The sequence below is a fragment of the Bos grunniens genome, chromosome 14, assembly GCF_055505025.1.
Source record: "Bos grunniens cultivar Pamir isolate PY7600 chromosome 14, Bosgru_T2T1.0, whole genome shotgun sequence".
Taxonomy (NCBI): domain Eukaryota; kingdom Metazoa; phylum Chordata; class Mammalia; order Artiodactyla; family Bovidae; genus Bos; species Bos grunniens.
Genome location: NC_141178.1, coordinates 15,132,740 through 15,160,615, shown reverse-complemented (window position 1 = coordinate 15,160,615; position 27,876 = coordinate 15,132,740). Strand labels below are relative to the sequence as shown.

The 27,876-nt window shown below is 39.2% G+C and overlaps 1 protein-coding gene across 10 annotated transcripts in view; it reads right to left on the bottom strand.

Annotated features, from left to right (window-relative positions):
- The window catches only part of CPQ (carboxypeptidase Q), a 577,075-nt gene that overhangs the window by 172,323 nt on the left and 376,876 nt on the right, over positions 1 to 27,876 (bottom strand). For all 10 annotated transcript variants that reach the window (XM_086336023.1, XM_086336027.1, XM_086336025.1 and 7 more), the window contains exon 5: positions 15,043 to 15,154. In XM_086336023.1, coding sequence (XP_086192149.1) covers positions 15,043 to 15,154 — 112 coding nt within the window. The remainder of the gene's footprint in view (positions 1 to 15,042; positions 15,155 to 27,876) is intronic.

Genomic DNA, 27,876 nt, shown 5'->3' with positions numbered 1-27,876 from the left:
TGGGAGATTTTAATATACTGCTCTCAAAAACTGATAGTGCATTCAGATGAAAAACTAGTAAAAATAAAGAGCACAATATATTTTCTCTAACGAATGCATATGTAGAATGCTATCCTCATAAAAATGAGGACACATATTCCTTGTAAGTCAAAAGAACACAGGTTTTAAAATTTGACCAAGTAATAAACCGATATTTTGTCTCAAAAAATACCAAAGAATCAGTATTACATAATGCATGTTTAACAACCATTTTCTAACATAATTAGAACTCTATAACTAATATTTTTAGAAACTTAGAGCTGTAATGATTAAGTAGTCAAAGAAGAAATCATAATGAAAATTTTTCTAACATGTTTAGATTTCATGGCCATTAAGACACTATTTCAAAACTTGTGGAAAGTAGCTAAACCAGAGCTTAGCAAGAGATGCATGGCCTTAAATGTAAATATTATAAGAAAGACTGAATATTAGTGGACTAAACAGTCACTGAAGAAGACAGAATAAAAAATAAAACACAATAAATCCACATACAGAAGAGAATAATACCATTTATGTAAATTCAAAATCACAAGAACTATATGATACTGATTTTGGATAAACACACTTACAGAATAATGTTATAACAATCAGAGCATGATGACAACTGCAAGGGGAGAAGGGATGGATTGTGGAGAGGTGCAAAACAGGTTTCAACTATTCTGGTAATGCTTAACTTCTTTTAAACTAAGGTCCGGAAACAAATATTTGAAATTGTTAACGTTTATGAGATCCGGGTGGAGGATTGTTGGTGTTTATTATCCTATGTCGGTTTCCAAATATTTGAATTACTTGTTTAAAAATGAGGGGGCAAATAAAAAAAGAAAAATGTTAAGAAAAAGAAATAAGAGATTTTCTACTTTTTCAGAAATTGTAACCACCTTCAGCTTTAGGCCCCTCATCTGTAAAAGGAATAATAGTAATTTCCACCTTCCAGACTCAGTGAGAACTGCACGTCGCTCAGAGCTTGGGACACTGTGCTCTAGCAAGCTAAATGCCATTATTACTTCATCCTAAAGTCAAGGAGCATCTCCTCTCTTCTTCACATCAATCTAAGGAGACCTGGATGAGAAATCTCACTTGATTCTCCTTCATTTAAGTTTCTAAAGCAAGAATATTCACTGCTACTGTTGACTCTTAGAAAGAGGAATGTTATACATTAGTAATCAGTAAAATGATGCTACCATTATAAAACGCTGTAGGACATCACTGAAGCTTTTTCTTACTACCACCGCTTTAAGGTTGCCTTGTCTCCCTACCTCCCAAAGCACTTCTCCACCGAAGTGCTCCGTTTGAATTCCAAGTCGGTGAGACGGCCACCATCGGTGGCAGCATCGCCACTGCAGTGTTCTCCAACGTCTGTGGCATGGAGTTTTCATCTTTACAAGTCTGATAGATATGCATTTGCTTACTCTGTGTTTGATTCATGTAACAGTCCTGCAAGCATATCGTCATCTATTTTACCGCTAAGGAACTAAAGGCTAGATAGGTCCAGTGTGCCTTCCAGGCATAATGATATACACGTCAAAGGGCTCTTTTGAGGATTAAAAAAGTCATGTGATGTAACTGGTGCACAGGAAATATTCCTCATGTATTAATTCTCTCCTCTTTTCTCCTAGATGTTCAATTAATGTTTGCTGATACATTGTTTAATTTATGTCTGTATTATATTAATATTAAGTGAAAACACATGGGTCTCTTTTGATATATGTTTTCCATTTTTACCAAAAACCCATGTCTTATTAATTTAACCACTGGTTTCTTTTGCAACATATAAAGTTCAAAAATTCCGCTCTTTATTTGTGGCTAAAATAATATTCAAATGATTCCATCTAAAATTATTCAACTATAAAGGGTTAATTCACACATATCTTTCATAAAAAGAGTAATTCTAGTGTGAGTCACTTCATAAAATCTTCCCTTGTCCTAAAGTGCTGCCTGAAACAACTGAATATGGGATGGCTAAGTGGAAACAGTGGAAACAGTGTCAGACTTTATTTTTCTGGGCTCCAAAATCACTACAGATGGTGACTGCAGCCATGAAATTAAAAGACGCTTACTCCTTGGAAGGAAAGTTATGACCAACCTAGATAGCATATTCAAAAGCAGAGACATTACTTTGTCAACAAAGGTCCATCTAGTCAAGGCTATGGTTTTTCCTGTGGTCATGTATGGATGTGAGAGTTGGACTGTGAAGAAGCCTGAGCGCCAAAGAATTGATGCTTTTGAACTGTGGTGTTGGAGAAGACTCTTGAGAGTCCCTTGGACTGCAAGGAGATCCAACCAGTCCATTCTGAAGGAGATCAGCCTGGGATTTCTTTGCAAGGAATGATGCTAAAGCTGAAACTCCAGTACTTTGGCCACCTCATGCGAAGAGTTGACTCATTGGAAAAGACTCTGATGCTGGGAGGGATTGGGGGCAGGAAGAGAAGGGGACGACAGAGGATGAGATGTCTGGATGGCATCACTGACTCGATGGACATGAGTCTGAGTGAACTCCGGGAGTTGGTGATGGACAGGGAGGCCTGGCGTGCTGTGATTCATGGGGTCACAAAGAGTCGGACATGAGTGAGCGACTGATCTGATCTGATCTGAAGTGGATATATGGTCTATGGTGATGAGAACAAAAATACAGGCTTTGAATCAGCTCCTGACATGTTTTCCTATACACATTAATCAAAGCCATAACTTGCAATACTTTCAATTACACTTTAAGTATATTTCTTTTAAAAGATGCCATTATTACAGAGAAAGAACAATAATACAAGCATTAGTGGTCATTGTCCTCAGTTTTCTACTCAGGATGATCTTCTGAGAATGACCAGAAACTGCAGGATTTTTTGATTATATTAAAAAGCAGAAAGATTTCTTGAGAACTTGGTTATAAGAGTAAAATGTAAAAGTAAGAACTAGATTTGATTCTTTGTTTTCTCCGCTTTCAGTTTTTTCTATATTTCAATTTACTTTGTAGTAAATTATGTTGTTCTCAACAGCTATTTCCTGATTTTTTTTTTCTTCAGAGATATGATACAGGGCTTCCCTGGTAGTTATTATAAGTCTTTGTAAATACAGTATTACTAGCTTAAGGATATTGGCAGAAAGCTAAAAAGACACAGGAAAAGATGGAGCTCTTTCCATCTCCATATGCTGTGCATGTTACTTTAATCCTGTGTCACATTTTTGAAGCATCTATTTAGTGCCCTTCTCTACAGCAATGAGGAGAGAATCAGCCTTATAGATTAGCCTTATATATGCTCGTGGATGGAGGCTATCCTGGGGTGATGGTAGGTGAGTTGGGCTCACTGGAGCCAGCTACTGTTCTTTCATTATGAGGCTTCTCTGCTTTAGGGATGATCCCAGTCAACTCCAACTGTGCAAAGAATAGAGACATCAAGCCTTAAGAGACAAAGTCAATCCTGAGATTATACCCTCTGCTAGAATATCCACCCTTGCTTTGGCAATTAGCATCTAATAATCATAGTTATTATTACTGATGATCTAGTTGGGGGGGCAGATACTATCCAAATTATTTCAAATTATCCTCTAACAATTCAAGATAAGCTGTTACTATGGTAAGGAAGAGGAAATGAAGATTTAAAGGTTAAATAAATTTGTCCAAGATAATACAGCTACTAAGTAGCATAGAAGGATTTGAACCCTCAATACTCTAACAAGGAGGGTATATGTACTCTACTCTCCATGCTGCCTCTCATTTGCCTACAGATTCTGAGTTATTTTTGGGTTAAGGAAGGAGGATTTCATGGGCTAAAAAGTCCATGAAATCTGGGTCACATGGTACAGTCTGGGGTTGGGCTGTTCTTGTTCATCTATAAGGCTGATTCTCTCCTCATTGCTGTAGAGAAGGGCACTAAATACATGCTTCAAAAATGTGACACAGAATTAAAGTAACATGCACAGCATACGGGGTTGTTCTTGTTCTTCAGACAAGAACATGGACTGGGCATCAGTTCGTCAGCAGTTATTTATCTAATATGAGGATGGCATTAGCAGGATCACAAGCAAGTAATCTTATAATAGTCAACTTCATTTAATACTTATCATTTCTAGCACACACCCAGTAGAAACTCTCCATCCCTAGAGCTGGATTTTGAGGATGTTCACAGGGTTGGTGGTGCCTAAAAATGAACTAAACTAAATCCTTATCTCCCAAGACCATTGAAAAAACCCAGTTAATCATAAAGGTCCAAGCAGATGTTCATAATATATTTCCTTGTTTCTTGGTCTGCAGACTTCTGTTTTTAGGCACGCTTCAGTTCAGTTCAGTTCAGTCACTCAGTCATGTCCAACTCTTTGCGACCCCATGAATCGCAGCATGCCAGGCCTCCCTGTCCATCACCAACTCCCAGAGTTCACCCAGACTCATGTCCATCGAGTCAGTAATGCCATCCAGACATCTCATCCTCTGTCGTTCCCTTCTCCTCCTGCCCCCAATCCCTCCCAGCATCAGAGTCTTTTCCAATGAGTCAACTCTTTGCATGAGGTGGCCAAAGTACTGGAGTTTCAGCTTTAGCATCATTCCTTCCAAAGAAATCCCAGGGCTGATCTCCTTCAGAATGGACTGGTTGGATCTCCTTGCAGTCCAAGGGACTCTCAAGAGTCTTCTCCAACCCCACAGTTCAAAAGCATCAATTCTTCGGCGCTCAGCTTTCTTCACAGTCCAACTCTCACATCCATACATGACCACAGGAAAAACCATAGCCTTGACTAGACGAACCTTTGTTGGCAAAGTAATGTCTCTACATTTTAATATGCTAGGTAGGCACACTTACTGGAATGGAATTCATTCTAAGCTCAGTAGACCTCAGCTTCGCAAAACACAGCATTAAGCATGATGCAGAGAAGTGTGTAGGCAAAGAACACAGCATCCTTGGAAACTCCAGCACTTCCTCTTCGGTATATTTAGCATAGACAGGTAGAAGCTGGCTTGTCAGCTACATGGCAAATACAATTTGCTTAGTAACTCCCAAACTCTGGTTTTCCAGGCTCTATATAGCTGGAGTCTTCCCCCCTCCACTTGCCTGTCTCCATTCTATTCATCCCACTTCCCTATAAGTTAAAAGGACAGCCTATCCAGTATCTTTAAAAGAAGTCAATCCCCTGCTTAAAACCTTCAACAGCTCCTACTGCCTAGAACACCAACTCCAAAGTTGAGCTTTGTGTCCAATGCCTTTTTACAAACCGACCCTAATTTCCCACCACTCCTCACTCACCTTTGCTCTAGATTTACAAAAGCGCCCTCCACTCCTCAAAACCATGGACTCTCCTGAGCTCTAATTTTGTCTTTTCTTCTCCTGTCTCCCACGCACTCAAAGCTTGGCTCAAATCTCTGTCCATGTGAAGCTACCAGTTCCTGACTGTGATCTCTTTGCTGGAAGGATCTGTGCCTTGCCCTTTTATTTGTTGACCGTGAAGTGGGTGTTCAACATTTATCACCGAAGGAGGAGATCTCCTTGTGAGCCAAGTTGTGCAACACTGTGATGATACTGTTTTAATGAGGTAGCCTCCCTTTTTGAGACAGCCCTGCCCTGGGCTTATATGGATCCCATTCTTGAGTGGGAAGAAATGGTATCCACTAAGGATACCATTATTAAGTTTTTCCATAGCTGTTCTTCTCCAGGATAAATAGCAGCAACTTTTAAAGCTTCCATTTCCTTTACCAACACCACATTTCTTAGCTTTCTAAGGCATACAGGCCAAGTCAAATTAGATGTGGGAGAAGAAGCTGAGTATGCTCCAGACAGAGGGGCCCCCCGAGACCCTTCCTCTCACAGCATTCATCTGCCACCCTTCCAGATTCTGTCAGACAGTGAGGAATTAGTCATGGTGCTGAATGCCACTGGGCCAAGGTCTTGTCTATTTTCACAAAGAAATGGTATATTTTAGCTAACTGATAAAATAATAACAGCAATATTAATGTAGTCTAAGGCTTGAAAAGAACTACAGAGTCTCTCCTATCACATCCAAACTAAAAGGTAGGACACCTTCTAAGTGATTCATTTTTAATAAATCTTACTTTATCTCATGACACATTTGGAAGATCAATCTACACATTTTATGTCTCTCTACACACACCAGTGGAAATGTCTATGTTATCTGAATGAGATATAAATATGCAACGTGTTTTACTGAGACTTATCAGTGTGTTCAAACCTTAAGAAAAATTCTCAGCAATTCCCAGCTGCAAAAATATGTATCTGCCACAAGTGTTAAGGTAAAGCCAGACATTACATAACCTGCCACTAGAGGAAATAACCAGCTGAGTGAAAATGAGAGTACCATCCTCTAAAGATCGTGAGAATGAGCCATAAATGTCCACTTACTATAAATCTACTTTTAGATTTTAGAAAAAAGAGAAAAAGCAAGCAAATCACAGTTTCTACGCCTTCCATTGTTCTAGGTATTTGCATCTCTAAATAGAATCATAAACTATGAAGACCAAAATTTTTTCAGAAAAAAAAGGCAAACAACCATCTATACATTAAAATTAAAATTAATAAAGTGTGATGTTGGGGAAAACATTTTTTCTAAGTTAATTTTTTTCCAAGTTAATTTCTTGGAGAGTTTCAGAAGCAGAGATACTATTTCCTAAAGGGATTGAGGTATAATAGGAAATCTTTCCCAGGGCTGTAAGTCTCCTAAATAATTGTGTTCACAAAATAACTGCAGAGGAACAGCATCTAAAATGGGAGGAGGGAAGTTTGTGGAATGTTTTAAGATAAAAATTCCTCCTAGAAAAAATAAATCCTACCAAATTCTAATGTACTCAGGGCCATAGAAAAACCTGGCAGAGAGAGCCTTCAGCATATGTCAAGCATTTCCAATAATACTACATTCATCTTAATAAAACAGGCTCAGATAGTACAGAAATAAAGTTATGTATTGGGTTAAATTTGCACTTGGGTGGGTACAAATGCTCTTCAAGACATAATAAAAGAATAATCTCTCCCATGCCAATTCAGAAACCATTACATGGTTATATCTTGTCAATATTCTGGCAAACGCAAGAGCCCAAAGACAACCCACAAAATTGAGAATGAAGATAAATCCACAGCCATCTGTACTCAGTTCCATGCACGGTGCCTCAGCAAGCGTTCATGGATTCTTCCTCACTTCTGCCAACACTGGTAATGGCCCAGAGCAACGCTTCCAAAGCACACTGGAGTCATGGAAGACTCTTCCAACAAATGTGTTTTAATGAATAATGAAATTACCAAGAGGGAGTTTCCCAAACTTATTTGACCATAGAGAAGATTCTTTCCAATGGGCTCTTCTCTCTCCAATGAGCTGGCTTCAGGCTTTCTCTGTCACTGGCTCTACCCTTCAGGTGTCCCTCTCTTGGAAGTTTTTCATATCCCTAACTCAGATATTCTGGATTGAACTTCCTGAGGCTTTTCCAAGGGAGGCTTGACCAGGGCCTGGGAGAAGAAAACCCTTTTCCTGGATGGGTCCCCACCTCTAAGAGGCAACCCACTGCATTAGAAATGATTCCATAAAGCTCTAACTACACCACAGCCTTGGCACGCATTTGGCTGTGTATACTTCTGGGCCTGGAAGGCTTGGTGACTCACGTGAGATTCTTCCTACTTCCTACCTCTGCTCTGTAGTTCCTGTTAGCAGACTATTTATAGTGATGGCAATACCAATATTTTTTTTTTAATTTTGAGGGTTTTTGCCTTAATAAAGTAACACAACTTTACTACTAAAAAATCTAATGGTATGTATGTATAGGAGGTAAAAAGAGCACCTCTTGCAATTCTCAAATCCTCCCTTCTCCCCACAGTCCCATGACTGTTAACTGTCAACAGTTTTCTTCTCACTTTTAATGATGCACAGCACTGGAAGCTCTATAATCTGCTGGGAATCCTTCACTGGGCCCACTTTGCTTCCAGAATTTCTGTTCATCTTTATAAAAGAAAGCTCAGATATCGCCTTTGTGAAGATGCCTTGACCCAGACGAGCCATGCTGATCCCTCTCTTTACCAGCTGCCTGAAGTAATTCACACATATTTCAATTAAAGGGTTTATAACAATTTCATTGCAATTTGTAAACTAAATGTCTCTCTTACTTCAAAGACTTCAAGGATTGTGTCTCATTCCTCTTTGTTGTAAGGTATCTGGCACACTGACATTCAATCAGTATAGTAAATATTTGTTGACTCAATGAAATATGAATAAAATATTTTCTAACACACAGACTTCAAAGTCTATAAAAATTACAGTCAAGATGCTCACGTTAAAATTTCTCTAAAAAGATGTTTCACGTATATTCAACATTTCAACAACCAGGTAGTACTGTAAACTATTTTTTCCCTTTGTTTAGGCCTGAAAATTAAAAATTCTAACTTAATGGAAAATGGTAAAGTTGGAAGAATTTGGGGATGGATGGTGGTCTATTATTCAAGTGCCAAATGAGCATTTTGAAGCATAACTTCTTTGGCCATAGGCTTTGTCCACTGACACCAGAACATTCCAGGAAATGACATTTCAAATAAACATTGAGTTTCAAGTCCAGTAAACCACAAACACAAAAAAGTATTCAATAGCATTTCACAGCAAATAGCCTTCTGTTGACAGTTACTCAGAAATGACTGATTACATTTGCAAAGTACAAATATCTCTTCTGTTAGATTAATTGAATCTGGTTTTAGCTGATGGCTTGGGCAAAAGAGTGAATCTATAAAAGTAGTGAGAGAAGAGAATAAAGAAGAGACATGAAGAATGAATCTTAGAACAATATGCCTAAATATCAGAAAGTCCCACTAGACAAACACTTCAAATTAACAAGCCCCACTGAGGGACTCTGACATGCATTCTGCATGACATATTGTCCAAGGGACAGCAGCCAAAAGAAGTCTCACTTTTCTTGGAAAAACAGATTGCCATAGAGCTTTCATATTTCACCAACTAAACAGCCTGGACTCAATGTAATTAAGTAACATAATTATGAGCCCATTTCTTGGCCTCTAGCCCAAAGTGCTAGCTCTTGTTCAAGTAAATCAGTAATTTTCATCTAGAAGGCATCAGTCACATGTTAGACCTAGTTCTTCATATTAAAACACATAGGTAATCTACAAGCAGAAATCCACAGTCTAATTTTAGTTTTAAAATTAAAGAGTAAGACTCAGTAGATGCAATTGCAGAATATGAGATGTACTGTGGATTCTGGGCATTCAACTTAAGCAGAAAGTGGAAGCAGGAAATGACCAGGAGAAATTTAGACTCTTGAAAATTTAGTATGAAAGTGGGAAATAGTGCAGGGGTGAATGGATTTCCATAATATAATGGATGGTGACTTGAACAGTAAACGAAAAGGATATTTAGGGATATCATAGCATCTGGCCCTAAAGTTACAATTAACATATTAAGTTAGGAGGCAAAGAAACCTAGGCAGATGAGAGGTTAAAGACAAAAAAAAAAAATCCCTTAAGTAAAAAATACAGTACTATTAGATCATGCTTATTAAATAATAAAAGTTAATTTATTGAGTTTTGGGGATGGGTTAGGCTCTGTTTTAAGTGCATTATATACATAGATTATTTAATTTTCAGAGCAACCTTGTGAGATAGGAACTATTATTATTTCCATTTCACAGATAAGAAAATAAGCACAGAAAGGGAAAGTAACTTACTGAAGGCCACATGTTAGTGAGTTGCTGAAATGGGATTTGAACCCAGGCAGTCTGGCTCCATAGTGCTGTTTTAACAGTATAGCATGCTGTCTCTTAACACCTACTCAAAAGAAATGTTACTCTTTAAGAGTTGTATTCATATGTTTACATAGGTTTTCAGAAATCTATAGGAGAGTTAAGTCCTGAATTGAAGGAGACTTACTACTACTTTCAAAAGCAAATAAAGTCAGTGTAGTTTCAAAGCTGGAGAAAGATAACTCAATTCACCATTGCATACATTTATTCATGCAACTGAATTCAACTCAGTTAACAGTGATTCAGGGTCCCATGATGAAAGAAGTAAGATTCAAAGCCCATAAAAGATACTAATAGGAGATGGCAAGAGTGAACATCGACATTTTAGTAATCAGTGAACTAAAATGGATAGGAATGGGCAAATTTAATTCAGATGATCATTATGTCTACTACTGTGGGCAAGAATCCCTTAGAAGAAATGGAATAGCCCTCAGACTCAACAAAAGAGTCTGAAATGCAGTACTTGGGTGCAATCTCAAAAACAATAGTATGATCTGAGTTCACTTCCAAGGCAAACTATTCAATATACAATAATCCAAGTCTATGCCCCGACCACTGATTCCAAAGAAGCTGAAGTTGAACAGTTCTATGAAGACCTACAAGACCTTCTACAACTAACACCAAAAAAAGATGTCCTTTTCATCATAGCGGACGGCAATGCAAAAGTAGGAAGTCATGAGATACCTGGAGTAGCAACCAAGTTTGGTTTTGGAGTACAAAATGAAGTAGGACAAAGGCTAACAGAGTTTTGCCAAAAAAACACACTGTTGTAGCAAACACCATCTTCCAACTACACAAGGGATGACTCTACACATGAACATTATAAGATGGTCAACACCAAAATCAGATTGATTATATTCTTTGCAGCTGAAGATGGAGAAGCTCTATATAGTCAGCAAAAACAAAACCTGGAGCTGACTGTGGCTCAGAGCATGAGCTCCTCACTGCAAAATTCAGACTTAAACTAAAGAAAGTAGGGAAAACCACTAGGCCATTCAGGTATGACCAAAATAAAATCCCTTATAATTATACAGTGGAAGTGACAGGTTCAAAAAATTAGATCTGATGGAGTGCCTGAAGAACCATGGATGGAGGTTCATAACATTGTACAGGGGCAGCGACCAAAATCATTTCAAAGAAAGAGAAAAGCAAGAAGGCAAAATTGTTGTCTGAGGTGGCCTTACAAATAGCTGAGAAAAGGAGGGAAGCAAAAGGCAAAGGAGAAAGAGAAAGATATATCCAACTGAATTCAGAGTTCGAAAGAATAGCAAGGAGAGAGAAGAAAGCCTTTTAAGTGAACAATGCAAAGAGATAGAGGAAAACAACAGAATGGGAAAGACTAGAGATCTCTTCAAGAAAATTAGACATACCAAGGAAACATTTCACGCAAAGATGGGCACAATAAAGGACAGGAATGGTATGGACCTAACAGAAGCAGAAGAGATTAAGAAGAGGTGGCAAGAATACACAGAAGAACTATACAAAAAAGGTCTTAATGACCCAGATAACCATGATGGTGTGGTCACTCACCTAGTCAGACATCCTGGTATGTGAGGTCAAGTGAGCATTAGAAAGTATTACTACAAACAAAGCTGGTGGAGGTGATGGAATTCCAGCTGGACTATTTCAAATCCTAAAAGATGATGCTGCTCTGAAAAGGCTTCACTCACTATGCCAGGAAATTTGGAAAACTCAGCAGTGATCATAGGAAAAGGTCAGTTTTCATTCCAATCCCAAAAGGGCAATGCCAAAGAATGTCCAAACTACCATAAAATTGTGCTAATTTCACATGCTAGCAAGGTAATGCTCAAAATCCTTCAAGCTAGGCTTTAACAGTATGTGAACTGAGAACTTGCATATGTACAAGCTGGATTTAGAAAAGACAGAGGAACCAGAGTTCAAATTGGAAACATCCACTGGATCATAGAAGAAACAAGAGAATTCCAGAAGAACATCTAATTCTGCTTCACTGACTATGCTAAAGCCTTTGACTGTGTGGCTCACAACAAATTGTGCAAAATTCTTAAACAGAAGAGAAACCAGACCACCTTATCTGCCTCCTGAGGAATCTGTATGCAGGTCAAGAAGCAACTGTTAGAATCCACCATGAAACAACGGACTGGTTTAAAATTAGGAAAGGGGTACATCAAGGCTATATATTGTCACCTTGCTTATTTAATTTATATGCAGAGTACATCATGCAAAATGCTGGGCTGGATGAATCACAAGCTGGAATCAAGAATGCAGGGAGAAATATCAAAATCTCAGATATGCAGATAATAACAGTCTAATGGCAGAAAGTGAAAAGGAACTGACAAGCCTCTTGATGAAGGTGAAAAAGGAGAGTGAAAAAGCTGGCTTAAAACTAAACATTAAAAAAAAATTAATATCATAGCATCTGGCCCCATCACTTCATGGCAAATAGATGGGGAAAAATGGAAACAGTTGCAGCCTTTATTTTCTTGGGCTCCAAAATCACTGTTGATGGTGATTGTGGCCATGAAATTAAAAGATGCTTGCTCTTTGGAAGAAAAGCTATGACAAACCTAGACAGCATATTAAAAAGCAGAGACATCACTTTGCTGATGAAGGTCCATATAGTCAAAGCTATACATTTCCAGTAGTCATGTACGAATGTAAGAATTGGACCATAAAGAAGGCTGAGTGCTAAAGAACTGATGATTTTGAAATGTGGTGCTTGAGAGTCCCTTGGACAGCAAGATTAAACCAGTCAATCCTATCAGAAATCAACCCTGAATATTCATTGTGAGGACAAATGCTGAAGCTCCCGTACTTTGGCCACCTGATGGGAAAAGTCGATTCACTGGAAAAGATCCTGATGCTGGGAAAGATTGAGGGAAGAAGGGGAAGGGAGAGACAGAGGATAAGGTGGGGTTGGATGGCATCACTGACTCAATGGACATGAATCTGAGCAAACTCCGGGAGATTGTGAAGGACAAGGAAAGGCTGGCATGCTGCAGTCCATGGAGTCACAAAGAGTATGACATGACTGAGTGACTGCACAACAAGAGCAAGTGAGATACTCTGGAAGCTGACAGTTGAAGAGAGATGAAGAAAACAAATCCAGAGAGTTCAAATGACCTGCCCCAGGCCAAAAAAGTAGTTTGTGGCACAGAGTGACCTAAAAATCTAATTGAGATGGGTCTAGTTCTCTTTTTACACTGCCATTGTGCCTCCAGTCAAGCTGGTTGGAACACACTGAATTAAAATTAACTTCCAAAATAAATATCTGTGCCCCATGGAGAGGAAAATTTTTGATAGTTGCCTGCCTCATCTCTCGAACCCACTTCATTCTAGAATAAAATTAAGGGCAGATGGCCAAGGGTATATTTTTTTAAAGGAAGAAGAGGAATGAATTCACATGTGGAGTTTCCCAGATCTCCTCTGAAGGAATGAGTGTTTCTGTTTTTATTTGCTGGACAATTTATCTTTCAAACATTACCCAATTCTAAAAGCAGACTTGATATTATATCTTTATAACTATGTGTGTTGGTGCATATGAATGTCTTCAATTATATTCTAAGGGTCTTAAGAACAGAGTATGTAGTATGCTCAGCTTTCACAGAATGGTTTCACATAGTAGGTGCTCAATATGGTAATGATGTTTAAAGTATAAATAATATAAAGTTACTAATTAGTTCATTTTTTAAAAAAATGACCTTGTGTTCAGGTGTCCTACAGTTCTTTAATTAGCCTATTTTAGTGGAGCAATTTTACATGCCACCCTCTCCCCCCACAACCCACCAGGGGACATTCGGCAATGTCTGGAGACATTTTTCACTTCACAACTTGCGGACAGGGGGAGTTGTGCTACTGGCATCTAGTAGGGATGAGGCTAAACATCCTAAAATGCACAGGACAGACCTCACAGCAGAGCAAACTACTGAATTCAGAATGCATAAAAAACAAGGTCCTATAAACCTGTGATTAAACCATATTGGAAAAGAGTACAAAAGAAGAATGCATATATATGTATAACTGAGTCACTTTGCTGTACACCAGAGATGGGCACAACATTGTAAATAAACTATATTTAAATTTTTTGAAAAAGTAATTATCTGGCCCCAGATAGCAATAATGCCAGGGTTGCGAGACACTGGTCTATTTAGAAGTAAAAAAATTGCACACTTTTCCATTTTTCCATTTTTAAAACACAAGTAAGACATAAATTAAAAGTATACACTAAAGATTTGCCCCAATCAAGACAATTTCAGTAGTCTATTGTTAAGATGAACAATTGAATACCTGTGGCCAATCCATGTTGATGTATGGCAAAAACCATCACAATAGTATAAGATAATTATCCTCCAATTAGAATAAATCAATTAATAAAAAAAAAAAAAACAGAGCTCCAGTCCAAAAAATAAAAGATAAAAAATTATTTAAAGAGCTGATTTAGGGTTAGAAGGGTTCATTAAAAGTCAGAGGCAAAGCTTAGGTTTAAACACATGGGTATTTAAGTAAGCAATGGAATGCCTTCACCAAAAGGAGTGCTCTGATCTCTATGACATTTGAAACTCCACAGTCACAATGGAAATATTCTGTTGATGAGGCATTTTCCAAACCGCCACTGGTCTGATTCAGATATAGAACTCTCATTTCAGATTGTTTGATTATTTCTAACCTCACTCAAAATCCACCTCTTGACCAGCCCACAAAGAGGAAATGTATGTTTTCTGTTTGCAAATAGGCTCATCAAGATAAACTGTTTTCACAATTAGTTCTTGCTTTGTATGCCTATCCATCTTCCCCCATGTCTAGGTTAACCTGCAAGGTCCAGTTTTTCATCCTGGATTCCTGACTGTGGCGAAAAGAATCATTCCTCCAGGCCTACTTTGCTCTCCTTGACTCCGGATGTGGAAAGATGCGTGCAGCAAAGCTATCCGAGCAGCTTGGTGATGTCTAAACAAGGAAAAGGAAGTGGGGGAGCTACTGATTTTTCTTTCCACTTGTTTATGGTTTCCTTACACGGTCTCTAGCTGATGCGGTTGCATTTGCTGCAGTTTTATTAGCTTGTTCATTTTCCCCAGTGGCTGATTATATTTGATACTTTGGCTGTCTGGTGGACACTTGAATAAAAATTGCTTTCTTTATGGGGACAAATTAGTTCTTTTCTGGGAATCAACTGACAAAAAACATACAGACCTCAGGAGAATCTTTGAACATTCCACAGCAACTAATCTGCTGAGCATTTTGTGTGTTGAGTTAAACATCACCACTGACAACCTCACACACGGGTTAACTACTTTCTAAATATTTACCAAGATCTTTAATAAGCGAGAGGGCTTCCCATGATATAAAGGCTCCACCACCATCATCCATGGCACCCTGCCCGACATCCCAGCTGTCCAGATGTCCACTGACCAGTACAACCTAGAACAAATAATAAAAAGAGAAAAAAATAAAAGCCAAGCAGAAATGACATCAAAGAAGAAGCATTCACAGGCGTTCCAAATACAGAAAAGAAGTTTTGTATTTTCTTTTCTATTTTTACTTCTTAAAAGAACTGTGTCATTGCTAATGGAAAACTCGGTATAGAGGCATTACATAAGGGGTATGAGGTCATCTTAATAGGAATAAAACTTCTCATCTTGTACCTCTATTAATATAATATTGAATACTAAAGAAGAATTATTTATTATTGACAGATGTTTGACAACTTTATTACATGGCTTGAAACCTAAATGACATGCAGATAGAGCTCACAACCTCAACCATATTCTCAGCTGTCCCAAATTCTAGCAGACAAATAATAAACATGTGTTGAATTGAATTTAAATGAAAAAGCGAGAACAATTAATTTGTTTTTAATTATTGTGTTTGTGCATTATAAATCACTCTAGTGTTGAATAAATATGCTGGTATTACAAACGAGAGTCTAATTAAACAGAATACCTTTTAAGAAATATCTCAATTTACATGCTAAATAAATGTATAGATTATATTATAAATTTTACACCATCATAGACTTAAATTATTTTTTGAGTATCATTAATAATTATCTCTAGGAAAATATAAAAATATCTCAGTAAAACTAAATTTCATAGATAAATTTTAAACAAGTTAAAAACCAAGTAAAATGATGCTGGGCTAATAGGATATCTACATGGAAATTATATATTGCTCTCTGGATTATACAATATATGAATATCAAGTCAGATGAATTACAAATTTAAATAAAAATGTTGGAGGAAAGCAGAGAATAATTTTGTCAAGTTAGAGTATGCAAAGATTTCTTAAACTGGATAAGAAAAGTGCAAACTATAAAATGAAAAAATAATAAACTGGACTTTAAAAATATTAGGAATATTTGTTCATCAAAAGATCCTATTACAAGAGTGAAAAGGCAACCCACAGAGGAGAAAATATTTATAAAACATATTTTCAACAAAGTCCCATATTCTGATTATATAAATAACCCCTATGAAACAGTAACAAAAAGGAGAGTGAAATGACAGAAAAATGGGGAAAAAAACTTGAACAGACAATTCTCAAAGACAGATACACAAATCACTAATGAAAGTCACTCAGGTTCATTATCAACGAGGAAATACATGGTAAACCACAATACATATCCACTGGAATAGCTAAAATGAAAAAGATAGAAAATATTAGTGAGGAGATAGAATAACTGGAACTCTCATACATTGAGTGTGAGTATAAATACTAGTCAAGTCTGTGGTTCACTAGTCTAGTCAACCATATCTAGTCAAATCCGCCAAGACAAGGCTATGGTTTTTCCAGTACTCATGTATGGATGTGAGAGTTGGACTGTAAAGAAAGCTGAGCACTGAAGAATTGATGCTTCAGTGGAAAAACCACCAGAAAAAAACAAATAAACAAACAAACACCATAGCTTTGGAAAAACCATAGCTTTGACCATATGGACCTTTGTCAACAAAATGATGTCTCTGCTTTTTAATACACTGTCTAGGTTTGTCATAGCTTTTCTTCCAAGGAGCAAGAACCTTTAATTTCATGACTGCAGTCACTGTTTCTGGTGATTGTGGAGCGTAATAAAATAAAATCTGTCACTGTTTTCACATTTTCCCCCTTCTGTTTGCCATGAAGTGATGGGACTGGATGCCATGATCTTAGTTTTTTGAATGCTGAGTTTTAAGTCAGTTTTTCATTCTCCTCTTTCACCCTCATCAAGAGGCTCTTCAGTTCCTCTTTGCTTTTTGCCATTAGAGTGGTATCATCTACATATCTGAGGCTGTGGACATTTTTCCCAGCAATCTTAATTCCAGCTTGAGAATTTTACACTTCAATACTGAGAATATTACACTTCAATAAAAAGCTTAAAAAACCAAGTTCAACAGTCTGATCCTATGAATAGCATACAGTAAATAAGCAAACCAAACTTGAACAAATCTTCTTGACAATCAACATGAAAGTGCCCCAGGACTTTGGGAAAGCACGATTTGGGGTTTCAAATGTCAGAGTGACCCATAGCACGGCCGTCTTCCCTGAGCAGCTGCAGGATCTCCCATTGACTCTGTGTATACAGACAGTCCTGACTTACTATGACTCCACTGTAGTCACAAACAAGTACAATGCTCCAGCCTAACAAATGGCCATGTAATGAACTCAAATGGATTACTTTAAGAAAAAAAAAAAAGAATAAAGAAAAAACATGTTGCAATAGCAGGACATTCTGGTTCAGAAAGTGGTATAATCCCATGTGGGATGAACAAGCCAATTAGTCAACATATTTACCCCCTCAGAACCATTTCCCAATGAAGTTCAAGTTCCAGTGGATAAAAAGTGTCAAAATCTGTTTTAATCAACTTTTTCTCAGATAATACATGAGTCAGTAAATCAAGGCAGCTATTGTTTTAACCTTCAGATTTTGGAATAACTGAGGTTGTTTTTACAATCGTACTTCTTTCTGTTTTCTGAACTATCTCTGTTCTCCAATCCAGAATTATTACTTAAACTAATAGTTCAAAGATGGAAGTGGTTTTAAATGATAGGGAAGTAAATGTTATCTCACAGGATAAGGACTTTGGCATAGTGATATGGAAGAATGATTACAAACCATTTGGATTACGAGAGTTTGTTTTACTTTTTTTTTTCTTACAGAAAAGAATATACTGGGGATCATCAAGAGACAGTAATTTTAATATTAACTGGTTCAAAAACTAGGTGATGACAAAAAACTACTTCAAATTCAGTGACACGTTTAATAAACTTGAATTTTCCTAATCATAAAAGCTTCGACCTACACCTGGTAAATAGTGCAGGAGGTCTCAACGCGCTGTCTGTTTAGCATTCCATAATGCAGTCTCACAAAGGATAGCCCAGTAAAACATAACAAAGCCACTACATCTTGTGCCAGGGTCAGGCAGAAATGAATATCAGCTGTAACATATTTGGATCTGATTTAAGCAAACAAAACAAAAACACACAACTCTGAGACACAGTAAACTCCAGATTTATGAAAAAGGATCACTTTGTAAAAGATGGGAGAATGCACTGGTTCTGTTGCCAGAAGTGGAGCCCCTCAAGCACTAACATGGCCTAGAACCAACAGAGAAGTGGGGCGCCCGCCCATCTACCCCTCTTGTGTGCTGCTCACCGAGGCAAGCAGAGCACCGACCAATTCCCCGCCCTCCAACTTCCTTCTCACCGCCGTCTCTTCTAAATGCAGTGATGAGTAAAAATGATTAAAACCATCAGCAGGAGCCAAGAGCAGCCACAACAAAACAAACATGAGGGCAGGATAGGAACCGCAATGCTTTGAAATACAGAGTTTGCTATTTGTGAGGCACACATTAGTCCTGACCACCAAAGAATTGGCCTTAGGGTGGGAGCGGGGAGGGCCTTCTGCAGCAGGGCAGAGATACCCTGGATGACAGCCTGCCAGGATGAAGAATTAGACTGGCAGTGGCGCAGAAACACTTGCAGGCCAGCTGTGGGTCTCGGAGCAAAGACACAGTAAATCAGGGGTAGACAGATAGCAGCCCAGGGACAGGTCCCCACTTCTCTGTTATTAGGGCATATGGAGATACTGAAGGCAAACAGATTTGCTTGATTAAAAGATGAATAAGAATATAGTTGGAATGGAACATATGAAAAACATGGCAGAACAAGGGAGAGAGCAACTTCAGAGGAAGTATATTCTTATGAAAACAGGTAGATGCAAAATACTGGAGAAAATGTCCTGCTTTTTGGGCTTTCCTGCCTGCACTTATTCAACAGTTTTAATTGAGTGTCTATTAAGAGCCAGAGACATCAGATCACATCAGATCAGTCGCTCAGTCGTGTCCGACTCTTTGCGACCCCATGAATCGCAGCACGCCAGGCCTCTCTGTCCATCACCAACTCCTGGAGTTCACTCAGACTCACATCCATCGAGTCAGTGATGCCATCCAGCCATCTCATCCTCTGTCGTCCCCTTCTCCTCCTGCCCCCAATCCCTCCCAGCATCAGAGTCTTTTCCAATGAGTCAACTCTTCGCATCAGGTGGCCAAAGTACTGGAGTTTCAGCGTTAGCATCATTCCTTCCAAAGAAATCCCAGGGCTGATCTCCTTCAGAATGGACTGGTTGCATCTCCTTGTACATAGACATGGATAAAACAAATATTCTGCCTTAATGGAATTTACATGCTCATGAGAGAGATGGGCAATACATAATGATAGTTTCAAGTACTACCAAGAAAAATCAGGCAGAGAAAGGGTATAGAGAATGGTGGTAGCAAGAAGAGGAAGAAAAATCAGTCTGCTTCCTCCTAAATCATAGATAGCCTCGGAGAATTCTACCCCCACCATAATGAGAAATCTGGATAATCTCGAAAATTGTAACTTTTTAAAAGCCCATCAGAGGTCTCAGATTGTCATTCAGTCAGAGGAACTGAATTCCAGAGGATAAGGAGCTCATCCAAGGAGTGGTGGAATACAGTCTTCCTTTAGCAGAGAGTAGAGGGAGAGGTAACACGCAGAAGAGCAGGAATGAAGACAATGAAATGTTGACAGATTCTTCAAGGGTGAGTGTGAGTTAACATGAGACTTTAGAACCCCTGGGAACCTCCTACATAAGGGCTCTAGGTACCCATTTTCCAGATCTTTTCCACAAGATTCATTTAGGTGCTGATAGGAAAAACTGAGAGCAGGGCAGAAGCCCTGAGAGCCCACCTCGTGACGCAGGGGTGCAGAAGACGACTGGTGCTGCTGGGAAGCAGGTAGCAAACATGCCTGCTTCCAGGACCCTTCTCTCAAACTGGAGCCAAGTCTAATGTCCAACGGCAGTGAAATGAATAAACTATGGTACAGTCATACAGTGGAATATTATAAAGTAGCTAAAATTACCTATAGCTCATTTATAAATGAACACAAGAACAGAAATATGAAAGGAAAAGAAAGAACAAAATAAATTGCAGAAAAAATAGAAGAGTATGATTCCCTAACACAAATTGCAAAATTCAGTGAGCTAAGTAATCACTCAGTCATGTCTGACTCGTTGTGACCCCATGGACTGTACCCTACAAGGCTCCTCTGTCTGTGGGATTCTCCAGGCAAGAATACTGGAGTGGGGTGCCATTTCCTTCTCCAGGAGATCTTCCTGACCCAGAGATCGAACCCGGGTCTCCAGCATTGCAGGCAGACGCTTTACCATCTAAGTCACCAGGGAAGTCTCTAAGTAATCTTTTGCAGTGCGTAAAAAAAATATGATAAAATTGTGAAGAAAAAGCAAAGTCATAATAAATGAAACTTAGGAGAGTGTTTATATCAGATGAGGTTCAGGCAGAGAGGAAGAGACCATCAGAGAGGGCAGACAGTGGACTTCGAAGGCATTAGTAGCGTTCTATCTCTGAAACTGAGAAGACATGTAACACTCATCCTCCTTTAGATTGCATATACATGTTCTTTGGCATGTGTGCTATATTAAACCATAGCAAGAGTTATCAAAGATGGTTTTTAAAGTGAGTTGAAACAAACATTAAAGGTCAGATTTATATCATTCCATTTCAGCTGTTGCAGAGAAAAATATGGAAATTGTCTATATTTACTTACAATCATAATTTTGTCACTAAAGCATGAAAAAAGGTTGCATTACTTTCTAAAAGTCAACTAGAGATCAACTGCAATTGTAAAACCTAAGATTATTGTATCTAGTAGCATATTGAAAGCTATTGAAATATAATGACTCAATGATCTCCAAAGTTACAGATATGCAGCAGATAACAGTCATCTCTCCCTCAGGATATTCAGAGTGTTTGGTTCCAGCTGTTGTCCATTTGCCCAGCTGTGTCCAACTCTTTGCAACCCCATGGACTGCAGCAACCCAGGCTTCCCTGTCCTTCACTATCGCCCAGAGTTTACTCAAACTCACGTTCACTGAGTCAGTGACGGCATCCAACCATCTCATCCTCTGTCATCCCCTTCTCCTTAAACCTTCAATCTTTCCCAGCATGAGGGTCTTTTCCAATGAGTTGCTCTTCCCATCAAGTGGCCAAAATATTGGAGCTTCAGCTTTAGCATCAGCCCTTCCAATGAATATTCAGTGTTGATTTCCTTTAGGATTGACTGGTTTGATCTCTTTGCAGTCCAAGGGACTCTCAAGAGTCTTCTCCAGCTTCTGAATTGATTCAAAAGCATCAGTTCTTCAGTGCTCAGTCTTCACTATGGTCCAACTCTCACATTCATACATGACTACTGGAAAAACCATAGCTTTGACTATAAGAACCTTTGTTGGCAAAGTGATGTCTCTGTTTTTTAATACCCTGTCTAAGTTTATCATAGCCTGTTTTCCAAGGAGCAAGTGTCTTTTAATTTCATGGCTCTGTCACCATCTGCAGTGATTTTGGAGCCCAAGAAAATAGAGTGTCCGGTTTCCATTGTTTTCCCATCTATTTGTCAAGAAGTGGAGGGATGGGATGCCATGATCTTAGTTTTTTGAATGTTGAGTTTTAAGCCAGCTTTTTCACTCTCCTCTTTCACCTTCATCAAGAGGCTCTTTAGTTCCTCTTTGCTTTCTGCCATTAGGGTGGTGTCACCTGCGTATCTGAGGTGATTGATATTTCTCCCGGCAATCTTGATTCCAGTTTGTGCTTAATCCAGCTTAGCATTTCACAGGATGTACTCTGCATATAAGTTAAATAAGCAGGGTGACAATATACATCCTTTACATACTCTTTTCCTAATTTTGAACCAGTCTGTTTTTCCATGTCCGGTTCTAATTGTTACTTCTTGACCTGCATATAGATTTCTGAGGAGGCAGGGAAGATGGTCTGGTATTCCCATCTCTTTAAGAATTTTCCACAGTTTGTTGTGATCCACACAGTCAAAGGCTTTAGCATAGCCAATGAAGCAGAAGTAGATATTTTTTTCTGGAATTGCCTTGCTTTTTCCATGATCCAGCAGATGTTTGAAGTTTGATCTCTGGTTCCTCTGCTTTTTCTAAATTCAGCTTGTTGGGCTTCCTGGTGGCTCAGATGGTAAAGAATCTACTTGCAATTCAGGAGACCTGAGTTTGATCCCTGGGTCAGGAAGACCCCCTGGAGAAGGGAATTATTATTATTATTATTCTCCATTATTCTTGCCTGGAGAATTCTACAGACAGAGGAGCTACAGTCCACGGGATTGCAATGAGTTGCACATGACTGAGCTACTAACATTTTCCTTTTGGTTTCAGGGCCCCCAGCAAATACCAAAATCCATGGATGCTCAAGTCTCTTATATAAAATGGTATAGTACATGCAGATAACTTATGCACAACCTCTCATATACATTAAAATCATCTCTAGATTACTTATAATGCCTGCTGCTGCTGCTGCTGCTAAGTTGCTTCAGTCGTGTCTGACTCTGTGTGACCCCATAGACGGCAGCCCACCAGGCTCCACCGCCCCTGGGATTCTCCAGGCAAGAACACTGGAGTGGGTTGCCATTTCCTTCTCCAATGTAGGAAAGTGAAAAGTGAAAGGGAAGTCACTCAGTCGTGTCTGACTCTTCGAGACCCCATGGACTGCAGCCCACCAGGCTCCTCTGTCCATGGGATTTTCCAGGCAAGAGTGCTGGAGTGGGGTGCCATTGCCTTCTCCGACTTATAATGCCTAGCACAACATAAATGCTATGCAAATACCAATAGTTGCCAACTTGCAGTAAATTCAAGCTTGGCTTTTTAGAATTTTTTTCCCCAAATAGTTTTGATCTGCAGTTGGTTAATTTCTGTGAATGTGGAAACTGCAGACCCAGAGAGCCAATTGTATGAGTAAAGGGCCAGTACTATTATACAGAGTGAAGTAAGCCAGAAAGAAAAACACCAATACAGTGTACTAACACATATATATGGAAGTTAGAAAGATGGTAACGATAACCCTGTATGCGAGACAGCAAAAGAGACACAGTTTGGACTCTGTGGGAGAGGGAGAGGGTGGGATGATTTGGGAGAATGGCATTGAAACATGTATAATTTCAAATATGAAACGAATCACCAGTCCAGGTTCGATGCATGATATAGGATGATTGGGGCTGGTGCACTGGGATGACCCAGAGGGATGGTACGGGGAGGGAGGTGGGAGGGGGGTTCAGGATGGGGAACACGTGTACACCTGTGGCGGATTCATGTTGATGTATGACAAAACCAATACAATATTGTAAAGTAATTAGCCTCCAATTAAAATAAATAAATTTATATATTTTTTAAATTATAATAAAAGCTAAAATATGTATTTATATTCCTTTACAATAATAACCATGTAATTACCTTTAAAAAAAGGGGGGCCAGTACTGTCTCATCCTTGCCATTTTGGCGTGCCTAGATTTTCACAGTCTGCATTTTAAACTGAGAGTTGTATAAGCATTTATCTAAACCTGACCAAGTTCTTGTTGATCAATCTTCAATAAATGAGATGCTAACCTCTCCGAAGTATGCTTCATTTTATAAATGTTTTGCTCAATCAAAAGCCAGAATGACAAACCTGGTGGTTTTATTTTCTAGTTTTGCGATGTTTTGTTTTGTTTGCAGCTGCTTCATTCTCTTCGTCTCATTTTATTTGGTGTATTTAAAGAGCTAGCAGGGAGGAACATTAGGGCTACAGAGTTCAAGGACTAATGCATTTCCAGACATAGGAAATCCCCGATCAAATTTTCAACAACAAAATTCATTAAACAGTTGAAAAATATGACCTACAAAAAGAGAAGGAAAACCTTCTCATTACTTAGCCTTAAAGGAGAAGCCAAGAAGTGATCTAATAATGGGCTTCAGCTGTGATGGGCCCCTCTGTGGCAGATATGAGCAGCAGAAGATGGAGCAAAGGAACAGATTTGGGCTGCAGCAGTGAGCATTTAGGGTCATAGAAACGACCAAGAATTTTCTGATGGAAGGATTTTGTAGAAGTTAAAAAAAATAGCTAACAGGGAAAAGGTTATGGAAAACTCCATTCCTTGGAAGGTTTCTAAAATAGGACACATTCTTAGGTCATAGTAGTAAAGCTAACAGAGAAGGAAGAAATAAAATCTTTCAAGGTCCCATCTTGTCCAAAGTCTGTGACAGTTTTCAAGAGTTCTTGTTTTATTCAAACCACTTTAAAGTGGGAAACTGTGCTTTGAAAAGTCTCCATAACCTCAACAGACTTTTCCCTCAGCATCTCCCAGCTACTCTGGCTGCCACAATCTTCCCAAAATTTAGAATCTAAACACAGGTGGGTAGGCACCTCTCAAGAAACCTGTTTCATAATTCCCATCAGAGACAAAGACTTGGCTTTCAGAGGGCAGTTGCTGAATGTTTCATGCTATTGCCTAGAACAGACAAAGGGGACAACGTTTGAACAGATATTATCCTCCCCAATGAACAGACCAGGTGGTTTACAGAATAGAATGGGGCTCCTGACACGTTGGGTGTTCAGAAATAACCCAGCAAACATTTTATCTCCTCTTGACTTGGTTTCTTATCATCAAACCTTGTTTAGTAAAGCTTTTGGGTGCTGACAGCTTGTGGGTTACATGCTTCTTTTACAATAAAATGGTCCGTCTGTCCAAATGCTCACACATCACAGAGCTGCTTCTGAAAGGGGCTCTTTCCATCCTACTGGACCCCTTTACTCATGCAGGGCCCTCACAGTGGCCTCAGAAAAGGAAGATCATACCTATTCCTAGTTGAATTCTGTGAGCTGATGTTGGAGGAAAACCAAGATGGGCCTAATTTATCTGTGATTCACAAAAACCAAGTCTCCAGTAGATTTAGAAAATGTGGTTGCAGTGTATTTGGAAGAAATGGCTGAAATTGATTAAACATTGATTTGTGGATGGGGCACAGCAGAGACTATCTACGGAAGGAAATCATTCTGATTAAACGGAGGTGATTGAGTTTTATCCAGAAGTGAGGACTGGTTGCAATTGGAGACGATATTCTTTTAAATGAAAGAACTATGCTCCTGCACGCCTTCTCCCTTGGTCTAAGCAACTACAGGATAAGCTGCCTCACTTCAGAGGATGGGAGGAGTAGAAAAGTTGACTTACAACATTGCACTTGAACCTTCTCAGGGGAGGAGTGGGAGACAGAGACTTTAGGCAACTTATACCTCGATGACCATCTTTCCTGTGATTGAATCCAACTATGATATTATTACTGTGCCCAGACAAAACTTCACTCTTCTTACAACCATTCACTGACCACTGTGTTCCAGAATTCTGTTAGGCATGGTATATAGGACTAGAAATAGAAAGAACAGAGGCCCGCGGTACTTTGATATCCTACAGATGTGTTCATGGTTTGATTTAGACAAGCTAATAGCGGTAGCATCACTTTCATTATAGAAAATGGAGGCTAAGGTGCTTCCTACCTAAAGAAACTTTTTTTTTTTTTTTTTGCCATTTAGATTTATAAGCTAAAAGATTCTTCTTGTCCCCTAATGGTTTCTAAAATCCCAGAAGCCTTTGCAGCTTAGAGTACTGTTTTTGATGCTTGTTTGTCTACTGACTGTGGAAACTTTCTCAATTACTGAACCTTCTCTGATATTCTGAACAATCCCTACAGAAGCTGGTCTGCAAGATCAGCTGAAAGGCTCAGTCTATAAAACTTCCAGTTCTGAGCCATGAGACAAAACTAAATAACAGGCCAAGATTTACCTATTCAAATGAGTACTGTCATTTTGCAAAGCACAGTCCCTGAAAGGTTATACAATAATTCCTTCTCTACCACCAGTTAGCATGGATTAGTATGCACATTTACTTCTGTGTACTTTTTCCTTAATAGAAAGGAATTTAGTCTGAGGATGAGGGATTTTTACTTGCTTTAATTGTGCTGACTGGGAAAGGAAGGAAAGAATTAAGGAAGGAAAGAATTAAGGAAGGAAGGAGAGGGGGAGAGGAAAGGAATAACTAGCACAAAGCAGAAGATGAAGCAGAGAACAGATTAGAAGGGAGAGTGTAAAAGTGAAAGTCGCTCAGTCATGTCCGACTCCTTGCAACCCCATGGACTATACAGTCCATGGAAGTCTCCAGGCCAGAATACTGGAGTGGGTAGCCATTGCCTTCTCCAGAGGATTTTCTCAACCCAGGGGTCAAACCCAGGTCTCCCACATTGTGGGTAGATTCTTTACCAGCTGAGCCACCAGAGAAGCCCAATCAGAAGGGAAGAGGTTGGCAAAGAAACGTGGAGAAAGGCAGAGGAAGAAGAGATGTAAACCAGATCAAGATGTGAATCCGGCTGTGTCGGGTTGCTGAGGTTCACCTGACAGAAGTCAAGAGAAGACGTTTCTCCATGTTGTGATGAGCACAAGCTAGATGTCCTCACAGATGGTGCTGAGACTAGGCAAGCTCAGAAGCGGGAAGGAGGCATTGGAAATACTACCCAGCCATGATAGCCTGTGTAATTCAAAGAAAAGTTACCTAAAATAGTTCTGCCTCAAACATCTAAGTAATTCTGTTGGCTCCTGCCTGCTGTATGCTTGGACCACAGTGGTAAGAAAGAATCAGAAGTCAACCATGCCAAGTCCTAAAACTTGGTATTGAACTCAGGGGTAGCTCCACGGCTTCCTATGACATCAGCACTTAAGACAAGCTTAATTTTGGTTCATGAAGTATAGCTTAAACAAAAGACCATCAAATCATGTTATAGCTACCCAGACAGAGGACATCGTTTTTTTGTTTTGTTTTTTAGCTGTATCATGCAGCCTGTGGGATCTTAGTTCCCTGACCAGGGATCAAACCTGTGACCCCTGCAGTGGAGGCACAGAGTCCTAACTGATAGACTGCCAGGGAATTCCCAATAGAGGACCTTTCAGAACATTTTGATGACCTAGTTTTAAACTTCAGGACAGAGTGTCAAGGAGCCAAGCCATAGGCTTGCTGCTCAAGGGTAGCCCTTCCTGGTCTTTTAGTCCTCTCATCGTACTTGACCTCACATTCTATCAGCCAGGTCATAGAGTTAATAATCTCTGTATTGAGACTCCAGAAAGAAGCCAGATTTCCATTGGTAGATTTTGTTTTAGGAGAAAGACGTTGAAAATATTAAGCATTTTATATTCTTGCATCCTTGGGCAAAAGAATATTACTTTGCCCATTAATCCTGATTCTGTCTTATTTTTAATTTCAGTTTACATGTCCTAGGGAAAAAACCCAGAATAGACCTCTTATCTGGAGAAGGCAATGGCACCCCACTCCAGTAATCTTGCCTGGAAAATCCCATGGATGGAGGAGCCTGGAAGGCTGCAGTCCATGGGGTTGCTGAGGGTCAGACACGACTGAGAGACTTCCCTTTCACTTTGCACTTTCATGCATTGGAGAAGGAAATGGCAACCCACTCCAGTGTTCTTGCCTGGAGAACCCCAGGGACGGGGGAGCCTGGTGGGCTGCCGTCTATGGGGTCGCACAGAGTCGGACACGACTGAAGTGACTTAGCAGAAGCAGACCTCTTATCTAGCATTGTACCTAATATATACGCTATGAGATCCAGGGAAAGTATACACTACATATATTTACCCAAACTGAAAAACTCTCTCTTTCCATTCAAAATACAATAAATTGAAGCTCAACTTCAATATTCACAGGCAAATTACACATCTACATGAAGAAGAGAAGTGACAATTTTAGTCTCACAAGAATCAAAAGTCACTAACAGCTAAAAAGTGGGTTAACCGTATGTTTGTGCA